This window comes from Aulonocara sp. 'chitande type north' Nkhata Bay, linkage group LG10 (assembly GCF_057382095.1).
Source record: "Aulonocara sp. 'chitande type north' Nkhata Bay isolate Kocher_YH1m ecotype deep benthic linkage group LG10, A_spYH_male_GT1.1, whole genome shotgun sequence".
In the NCBI taxonomy this organism is placed as follows: Eukaryota; Metazoa; Chordata; class Actinopteri; order Cichliformes; family Cichlidae; genus Aulonocara; species Aulonocara sp. 'chitande type north' Nkhata Bay.
In genome coordinates, this window is record NC_141353.1 from 24,801,074 (window position 1) to 24,811,573 (window position 10,500).

Consider the following 10,500-nt stretch of genomic DNA (forward strand, 5'->3'; position numbering starts at 1 on the left):
AGTGCTGATACTATGCGTTTTTACATTTACTACTAAAGGCTACAGCTTTTACTAGATCATCACAAGAATTATCACTAATCACCAACTAATACACGTAAAGGAATGCAAGGTTATTACAGCGTTGTCCCTTTCTACATTATGCTTGACTTAAACGTAATGGTTTGTATGGCTGAGATACATACAGAGAATAAATGTAACACTTTGAGACAGATTTATGTAAAACATGAGGAGAGCACAGATTTTATTGTACTATTGTACAAATATTACTGGAAATCTAAATGTTGGTCAACAAGCTTCAAAGCATTTATTATCATTGCATTTGAAAATACAACAAAATTTTAATTGCATCACCAGGTTGCCGACCAAACGCACACAGTTATACGTGTCTCACAAAGTCCACTTACTGACTTTTTCATACATGTCAAGCATATAACATAAATTATTGATGGATTTATGTCACCTTACACAATATACTGAAACTATATTAAAATACTGCTTAGAAGAACTGCCTGCAGGGGAGTTTGTGCCCTTCATGTTTTTGTATTGCTTGATGTCTCTGTTGGTTCTCAGTCATCCAAAACACAAGCCGAGCAACAAAGCATATGCTGTGCAGTACAGAGAACTCTACATTGGAGAAGCCGCATAGCCACTCGACAAATACGTGACACAACATAGAAGAGCCACCACGACAGGTCAAGACTCAGCTGTACCTCTGCACCTAAAGGACAAAGTCACTCTTTCAGGGATACCAATGTTCATATTTTGGACTGAAAAGACAGATGGTTGGTTTGAAAGAGGAGCTAAATAGACCATCTATGTCCACTGTGAACGGCCACCTTTGAACAGAGTGAGCAGCTTATGACACCAACTGTCAGCTACCCACAATGCAGTCCTGAGATCCCTCAATAGGTCACATGATAGGGTAAAGGTCTTACAGTGGTTTCATCCAAAACCTCTGATGGTAATGGCCCACGCCTTTTTACACACTATGGCTAATGTCATGTCGCAGATGATTAATAGTGGGTCAATGATCACCTCCTAGGGGTTAGATAACTGGGAATTTCCACCTGATGAGAGGTAAAACGTCTTCAAAAAAATTGATCTCTTAATTCTCTACTATGATCAACAGCTGTGAACAAACAAGCCAGTGTTTTATGCATTATACAGTTTTTTCCCCCTTTCTCACTGACAACTGTGAAGCTTAGGTAATGTCACATGGTTTAGAGGTTTAGCAGCTCAGTGAAAACAGGATATAGTTTGTGGTTTTAATGTCATGACAACACAGGAAAAAGTAGCCCTGATGTTTTTATCTCAAACAAAATGAACAGCCCACGTCTGCTTAACACAACACAAGGAAAGCACCATCACTGATCAAAGCCTTTTATTTAATCTCCAAGGTTAAATGTTGGTTAGAACCTTTACAAGGTTGATGTAGTTTATTTAAATTATGTCAAATAAAATGTAGTTCAAATATAAAGCATTTATAAATAAGTATAAATAAGTATTTCATGTATATCAAATGCCTTCTAAATAACTTTCCCCCCCTTTATGTTTCCTTCAAAATTAATAATCCAGTGAGTACTTGTTAAATATGTTTACCTTCACGTTCACTGCAAAGATGGAATTGCTAAAGTGCCATAGTTTTATTAGACAGTTGACTGAAAGTCAACATGTTAGGGTTTAGGTTTCAGAATGTCAGACTGTTTAGGAGAACGTTAACTTTCATCTTGATTTGAAATAGGCGGTGTTTCTCTTGATTCTCTTGCAAGCTGCTTCAGTCTAATATCTGAGTAGACAACGTCCTCTTCAGCTTCATCTGAAAGAAGTAGAAACAGAAAACTGTGTCTTGTGTAATCAAAAGACGCTGATGTTGTACATTGAAAACAAGAAAGTTTTCACAAAGATTCACAATGACACAATATTTGTATTTTTTGCTCTGTACATCACCACAGTGGATTTCAAATAAAACAAATACGTGTGATTGAAGGAAAGACTTCAGTTTTAATTGGCTTTAATTCAAGGCTTAAAAAAATAGACCCTCAATTTCAGAGGCTCAAAACTGGATATTTAGACAATTGATTAACAAGCTGCATTAAGGCCAAGTTCTGTTTCCTTTTTATTTCCTGAAAAATGAAGCCGACATCATATCTAAAATCATACAAAAGCTCTAAATTTGTAATTGAAGCTTTTTGCTGTACATTTTAAATGTGAGTATAAGGAAGAGTGCCCAAAAAGTAAAGTACCTTTCGGGGTGGAAATGGACAACATAACAAGTTCATTACAAGCTGCAAACCAATAGTTACACTCCAGCAGAGTAAGGTGAGGCTTGATCTAAAAAGAGCCTGCACATTTCTGAAATAAATTTTCTGGACAGATGAAACCAATATTAACTTGTATCAGAAGGGAGGAGAAAAGTATGGAAAAGGAGTGAAATCGCTCATGAGCCCAAGGATACCAGACTGTATTACTAGGTGAAAGTAATGTTATGTGTACAAACTACACCCTTTTTGGCTCCTACCCCAAAGCACACTGTGTGCTGTTGATCTTACGTGCTGCACAATAATGTTTAATATTTAGTATTTACTGTCATATTCCCATATATCATTGTGATGTTATTTATTCTATTACTCTTGTTTACTTCTGCTTGTTTTCTTTTTTCTTTCTCAACAGGTGATCCAGGTGATCGATATATGCATTTTCTTTTTCTGCCCATTCTGTTGGTTTTTGTTTTTTGCCCTTCTCCCCCGTCCCTCTTCTCAGCTGTTTCTCTTTCCCTCTTTCTTTCCCCCAGCCAAGTCTGTCCCGTATTCAGCAAGTGAAAATAAAATAAACAATAAAAAGTGAATCAAATGGACCATTACAGCAAGGCTGGGATGGTCAACTTGGTAAAGTAAATCCGTTGGGCATCTTTCTTTGCCTTTAGACAACAATTCTGATGGCAAAAGAGCCAAACGGGACAGGCAAAAAAAAGAAAAAAAAGAAAAAGAAAAGAAAGTAATGTTATGGGCAAATGGGTCAATCATGCTTGCTGATGATGTGACTGCTGATAGAAGTAGAATGATCATGAAGCAACCCCATCTCTGCCGGGATTCAACTATTAAATACATAATTAAATTGATAAGCTGCAAACTAGCAACACGTGGCTTGTGGCAACACAAGGAAAGAAAAAGTAGCATTGTAAGCTCTATGGGTTGTAGGCAGTCATACTGCAAGATTGAATTAGATCATGTTAGTTTCTCCAGTAAAATTTTATTCCTTTGAAAACTGGAGACTGAAATAAAAAAAATACTGGTGGTGGCCAGTGTTACCCTCAGTGTCCACGTAGAAAAAAGCCTATCATATCACTTTCAAAATCCCACGTCGCTTTGTTCTCACAAGCACATTCACAAGATTTTCAGAAAACTTGATCTCTGATTTTGAGGTCTATTTCACTGAGATTCGAACTCACCCAAGATTTTTTGTAGATATGACTTTAATTAACTTTTGATACATTTGCTACGTTTCTTTATTCTCAAATTATCACATTCACAAACTTGGGTGTCCCGCCTGCCCATCTGCTTAACAGGGTGAAGACAATAACCCATCAGCCTTTTGCAAATGAGGGGTAAATATTACTAAATATTTAATGAAAAACTTTTATAAAATTCTTTGAATTAAAGGTGAAAGTCAGCATTTCAATCACATATTGACTGTTTGTGTTGAAATCAATTGTGGTCCTGTACAGAAGTTGCTACAACGCTACAAAAATATCCTTTTGTCCAACAAATTATTGCCACTAACTGTTTTATAACAATTTAGCATATACTTCTGTGTGGTGATCATTGAGACAAAATTGATAAAGACAACACATTTAATATAAAAATCTTACCTTCATTAACAGTCATAATGCCAGTTGTGTTTTTGAATTTCCGGATACCAAGAAACACAGCCAGAATGAGTAGAATGGCAACAGCGCTTACTACCACAGCCACAGTCACAATGCAGTGGTCAGAAATATTACCTAGAAATTAAAACCATTAAGAAGAAATTACTGAAATAATGTAAATATAGTTTACTGGGCTACAATGTTCAATTCAATTCAATAAAACTTTATTGATCCCGAAGGTTGACCCCAAAGGAAATTGGGTTAAGGCTGCCGACCTTTGCCAGGGCCATCTTACCCTTCCGACCATACATACATTACACTACATCACATGGGGAAGACAGGTCAGAGGGGTATAACAATGCAAAATGCACAACATGAGGAAAGACAAGGAGAAAAAAGAACCCCAGACTGCGCTCCAACAGGGAGATCAGATTGAGAACAGAAAAAACACCTCAGACATGAGAAGCCAAGCAGGAAAGATAAGGGAGAGGGAGAAGGAGAAAGTGCGACCGGCTCCGTCAAGAGCCAAGAGTCTTCAAGTCATACGTACTTCCAATTTATGCTTCAGCATTTAAAATAAATAAAATAAATCATTTAAAATGAGAAAAACTCCTATAAATACCTATACTAAATAAAATAATAAAATAAATCACTATTTAAATATAACAGAACGTAATATTTTTTTTATATTACCTGTGCAGCTTATAAGGTGGATGATGGTTTGTTCTCTGCTTATATTGTTTTGGACGATACACATCAGCTTTCCCAGCAGCTGACCATGTAAACTGATAGAAACATTTGAAATGTTGCGGTTTTCTGCAATGCTGGGTTGGGTTTTTATCAACAAGTTATCATCCAAAAACAAGGTGAACTCTACTTCATCTCCTTCAGAGGAGCAGCTGACTGTCATCTGTTGTGGTGACAAACACATCTGCAAAACAGCTGGTTCTGACACAGGAGCTGAAAGACAAACATATAGTCAACATATAGTCACATATGGATGCAATACAAACTGCAATTTAACATCCACTGTCAGCTCTGCAGTGGTCGATATCTACAGACACTCTGTTTCTCTTTGTACCTGCTAAATTATTATTGTTAAAAAAAACTGCATCTTGCAATTTTTGTGATCTTTGGGAGAGTTTGTCAACATAGATATTTTTTTAAAACAAAATCCTAAAACAGATCTATACTGCTTTTAAAAAAAACAACAACTTACAAGTTAGTAATGTTTTTGATTATCCAAAGATATATTTTAGCTTTACAACACATTTAACATGTTCATTTCTGTTACATATATTTCACACTACCTGTGCAGCTTGTAAGGTGGGTGATAGTTTGTTTTCTGCTGGCATTGTTTTGAGCAACACATGTCAGGTTTCCCATTAGCTGACCAGGTAAGTTGATGGTAACATTTGAAACGCTGTTGTTTTCTGTACTGTTGGCTGTAGGCTGTATCAGCAACTTATCATCCAAAGACAAAATGAGCTCTACTTCATCTCCTTCAGAGAAACAGCTGACTGTCATCTGTTTTGGTGACAAACACATCTGCATAACAGCTGGTTCTGACACAGGAGCTGAAAAAAACAAACATATAGTCACATATAGACACAGTATCAACTGCAATATGACATTCACTGCTACTCTAAGGAGTGTAAATACATATCAATACAGGCTTTATGTAAGTGCTTACTCATAGCTTACTTATATGAAATGTGTGCACAAAATGAATGATAATTTGATAACTCACTTACTAATATATAACCAGCAATACGAACAACGATAAATACAAACTGTTCATGTAACTACCTGCTTTTTAAATTTCCAGTTTTAGCATTTTTTTAGCACATTTTGACATGTACATTGTTATTACACAGATGTTATTCAATAAGTCAATAAGTTGTTGGTCTTACCGAGTATATGTAGATGGATGTTAACTGTGTGCAATAACACACCGTCAGTAGAACTGTGTGTTTCCATGCTGTACTCTCCAGAGTCATGTTTTGTTGCTTTTTCGAGTTTCAATGTTCCATTTGGGAAAAATATAGTACGATCCTTGTATTTTTCATTGAGACTAATTAATGTATCATTTATTAAGGTTAAAATTTTTTCTGTACTCTTTTTCAAGCTTGTCTTCATATGTGGTTTAGTAGGTATGTAAAAAACGAGTGGTTCTCCTAAAACTCCAAAACACGTCTGGGGTCCAGGTTCAGTTAGATTGCATTCTGAAGACCCTGGTAAGAAAATGAATAAACAAATGTATACAAAGAGGGAAATTAATAACTATCATTTATTTGCACTAAATAAATGAAAACCATAAACTTTGTATATATGTAACCAATTAATTGTTACTGACAAAATTCATGTGTATGAAACTTGAGTAATACTATTAATGGCACCGTTATCTGATGTACAGCACTATATCAAACAGAAATGTTCTCTCACCAGACTAAACAATAAATCATCTAAGTAATAACAAATAATAAGATAAAACATTAAAATGTTTAATGTGGATTAACAATATGGATTCATTTTGTTCTTCTAGGTACTGTTTACTGGCTGAAGTGTACCTTGTGCCACAGCGGTCATTGCTGGAGTTGCGATGATGATGTAGATCAAAATCATCTTCTGTTTGGACAGAATCAGATTATTTTGCATGTGTAGTGTACTATCAAATGTGTGAATTATCTACACAATGAATCAATAGAAACTGTTCTTACTTTGGAAAATAATGCAACAACTACTGACATACTAGACATTTTTTCCTTTTTAACTAATGTCGCCATGACAACAGTCACTCACCATATTTAAAATAAGATGTCTTCTTACTCTCTGGCATGTGAATTCACCACTGGCACCTGGATGGTATATTTCTGGTCTTTTTTCCCTTTCATGAAGAAAATGGAGGAAGACATTATTTGCCTTCATCACAACCAGAGCACGAGACTCACTGTAAATATAAAATCATTTGGTACACTACATTACTCTGTTTGGGTCGGGGGACCCGATCCTTGGGGTGGACCAATTTTTTGTGTGTGGGGTTTAAAAGCCACCAAGGCACGGTGTTTAGAAAAAATGCGTCTCAGCTGTTCTGATGCTCCTGACACATACGGGATCACTATGGGTTTTTGCTTAGGCAGCAGTTGTCCTTCTCTCCTGGATTGGCTAGAGCTTTCTTTAGGTGTCTTACCAGCTTTGACAAATGTCCAGGTGGGATGACCACATTTACTAAGGGCCTTCTTGATGTGATGTTCTTCTGCCTCCCTGGCCGCTGTGTCTGTGGGGATGGTGTTGGCTCTATGTTGTAGCGTCCTGATGACACCCACTTTATGCTCCAGTGGATGATGAGAGTCAAACCTTAAATACTGATCCGTATGCGTAGGTTTACGGTACACATCAGCTTTTAGATGTCCCCCATTACTGATGGAAATCTCACAGTCTAAGAAGGCTAACCTGCCAATTTTCATATCCTCCCTGGTGAATTTGATGTGTCGGTCCACCGAGTTAATGTTATCCATGAATTGTGGTATGTCCTGGGACATTCCAGGGTAGGATACCAAAGCCCTCTTTTCCACTTCTTCCATGTACAAATTGGCCACGATGGGTGAAACTGGGGAACCCATGACCCACCCATGTTTCTGCCTGTAGTACTGACCCTTGTATGTGAAATAGGTGGAATTAAGATACAGTTCCAAAAGCAAACACACTTGGTCGAAGCTGAGAGTGGCAATGACCTCCCAGTGGAAATTTCCTTCAGTGGTGCCGGTTTCAGTCATTATGCTAATGTACTGTTTATAAGATTGGGGCAACCTACAGTCAGCTGAGACTAAAGAAGTCACTTGGATGAGTGACAAACGTTTCTCCCACTGAAAACACTACGTCCAGATGAACAGAATCAACTTTTGGGGATTTACTTACTTGGATGATTGAGCATGCATCAAGACGATGTACGACGTTTAGTTAAAATTCTGTGTGCATATGTGTGGGTTGTACCTGTATGTCAGATATTTTCTAAAAATACCATTTTTTTGTTGGAAGCACTCACAGTATAAGACTTCCCATTACTTTAACAAGTCTAGTAACTCTCATTTTAATTGTTATATTAATTGTTATATGGCTGATCAAACAAATTATAACTATCAATGAATATTTTGCAGCAATAATTACATGTGAAAACAGTTTTCAAATTGCTACTTTAAGCTTAAATTTTACTGTTGTCATCAACACATCAGCACTATTTATGACATATTTGTCTGAACTGTGGACACCAAAGCTATGGTGACCAATCAAAAGGGTTTCATAACATTTTTTGTGTTATCTAGTATTTTTTACAATCATAATCAATCAATCAATGTTTACATTTTTTAGATTGTTTTTATAGTACAGTAATTTCACCGATTAGAATTAAGTTTAGCATTACTTACCAGCAACTGCAGTTCTTCTCTGTGGCGGCAGTTATGACGGGCTTTGGGCTGCTGTGTTTGTCTTGTGGTTTGGACAGAAATGAGTAAGCATGTATTTAAAGTCATGTTAGTCTTACTCAAGCAATTAAGTGTCTCATTATACTTGTCTTTACTTATACAAACATGTAAATGCAGTAGTTAGACAAATTAGAGTATCACTAGTCATGTTTGAGCTGCTATGTGGATGGAAAGAGTATCTTTACTTACAGTTACTAAGTGTAGCCCAGAAAATCATCTCGGGGTTAAACTGTTGATAATAGAAGAGAATCTTTTAAGGTGTGTTTTGCAATATATGCAAAAAGACAGCATTGAGGGTTCCTTTAAATCATGGAAATGTCCCATTATATTACTATAGCATCACAAAAGTTTAGATAAGTTAATTCATCAAGACACCCAACACAGATAATCCCATGTTCTACTCTCACTAGACTGACTGTGATACCGCATGCTTCTCTGAATCTCTGTAAACATACCAATGAAGCACTATATGCCTTTAAAAGGATTTTATTCTCACGTCCTGTGAACTCATCAACATGGTCTACAGCAAGTATCGGTTGACACCCTAATGTGGGATGCTAAAACTATGTTAGGTTAAAACCACAGCTCTTTCCATTTTAAATTTGTTGCAGATGCACTGACTGATTGAAGTTTATATTTAAAGATACAAAGAAAGTACACCCACACAAAGTGTGAGAGAGAGGGGTACAATATCATATAAACTGCAGGGAGAGAAATGTGATTATAATATATTAAGGTTAGTTAAATGATCTGGTATAAAAGTAATAGAATAATGTTCGTGTATTAAGAGTGGTTTATACTTTGGAGACATTACTTCACAAAGACACAGTGAAGCTCCTTCTGATCGTCTCTATACTTGTCCATCAACACCCTGAAAACAAACACTGTATCAGTAGCACTCTTTCTTGGCATTAAGCTATACTGCTGCTCACTCGTCACTTTCTCTCTTATTAACCTAGCTTCAACACTTTCCTTTCTCTTCATGGTATGGCTCATCCACTGTAAATCACTCATGTTCGTAAAAACTAGTACCAGTGCAATTCCCCATTCCTCAGCCATCTCACTCTCCAAGACTGAGTTAAAATAAATCAAGTTAAAAAGCCAACTCTATTTTTTTTTTAATCTATCTTAGACAGACAGATAGATGGTGATGTAGTTTTATGATAAGCCAAAGCCAGCTTGGCTCAAAACTAACTCAAATTATCTCCAACACACTGCTGTAAGGTTACTATTAGTTTCAGGTGCATCACTCTGGTGCTGAACCCACCAGTTAGCTCATTTCTGTCACTTGGTGTATGGGTTTGATAGCTGAAGCATAAACCGAGCTAGCATAGTTGTTGTATTAACAATAACATTTCAGTTTTTACAAAGCTACACTATACTTAGACTAAAAAATGACATAAACATGTACTTACAGCATACATGTGTAGTCTCTCCATGTAAGTCTGCTTTATATGTATGCAACTAGCACTTGCAGTATACTAGGCAGCTGGTGGCTAAAATCACTGGTACTGGCGCCACCTGGTGGTGAGCCTGTAATGCTTCATCCCAGGGTTAATATTAACAGACAGTCTGTTAAAAGAAGCTGTAACTCAGGAGTTTTCGGTCTTTTCAGTGCTTTGAGAAGAACACATGTCAGTTGTAAATCATTCATTTCTATGCATGCATCAGAGTCAACACATTTACGTTTATATTTGAGAACATTTTACACATTTACAAAGCTTTCACAAATCTCTGTTTAAATTTCGATATTTGTTTACACATTTACAAATCTGATCTCTCACATATGGTTGTAAATAGGAAAACATGGATTGAGGTACAAATATACAACTATCCACTCAAATTTACAAAACAATTACTGCAGTAATAGCCTTTACAATCACAATTAAACAAGATCTTGCAGGTGTTCTGCATTTTATTGCACTGGATCCATCACCACCTGGTATGGCAACAGCACTGCCTACAACTTCAAAGCTCTCCAGAGAGTGGAGCAAAGATACAGTAATTGGAGGTGAGCTTCCCTCCCTCCAGCACATCTACAGGAAGCGGTGCCTGAGGAAAGCGGGGAGGATCCTCAAAGACTCCAGTCACCCCAGTCACACACTGTTCAAACTACTTCAGTCCAGCAGGATGTATGATAGTGTCCGGTCCTGA

General features: G+C 36.8%; 1 protein-coding gene across 1 annotated transcript; it reads right to left on the bottom strand.

Annotated features, from left to right (window-relative positions):
- Nucleotides 1-1,380: 1,380 nt before the first annotated feature.
- Nucleotides 1,381-9,801, bottom strand: LOC147320961 (uncharacterized). The gene is made up of 10 exons (XM_086307534.1): nucleotides 9,762-9,801; nucleotides 8,536-8,575; nucleotides 8,290-8,350; nucleotides 6,668-6,752; nucleotides 6,436-6,493; nucleotides 5,779-6,099; nucleotides 5,176-5,442; nucleotides 4,559-4,825; nucleotides 3,869-4,000; nucleotides 1,381-1,816 (listed from the first exon to the last, which is right to left on the bottom strand). The coding sequence occupies exons 1-10, from the start codon at nucleotides 9,783-9,785 to the stop codon at nucleotides 1,716-1,718; spliced, it is 1,356 nt and encodes a 451-aa protein (XP_086163660.1). The 5' UTR covers nucleotides 9,786-9,801; the 3' UTR covers nucleotides 1,381-1,715.
- Between the last annotated feature and the right edge of the window lie 699 nt (nucleotides 9,802-10,500).

What these genes read in the sequence shown, in the direction of transcription:
- LOC147320961 (XM_086307534.1), bottom strand. Translation starts at nt 9,785, where the DNA reads ATGGAGAGACTACACATGTATGCT. An exon ending in GAGAAGAACTGCAGTTGCTG is followed by an intron (nt 6,753 to 8,289) that starts GTAAGTAATGCT and finishes TCTTCATGAAAG; the next exon opens with GGAAAAAAGACCAGAAATAT. An exon ending in GACATCTTATTTTAAATATG is followed by an intron (nt 6,494 to 6,667) that starts GTGAGTGACTGT and finishes CTGTCCAAACAG; the next exon opens with AAGATGATTTTGATCTACAT.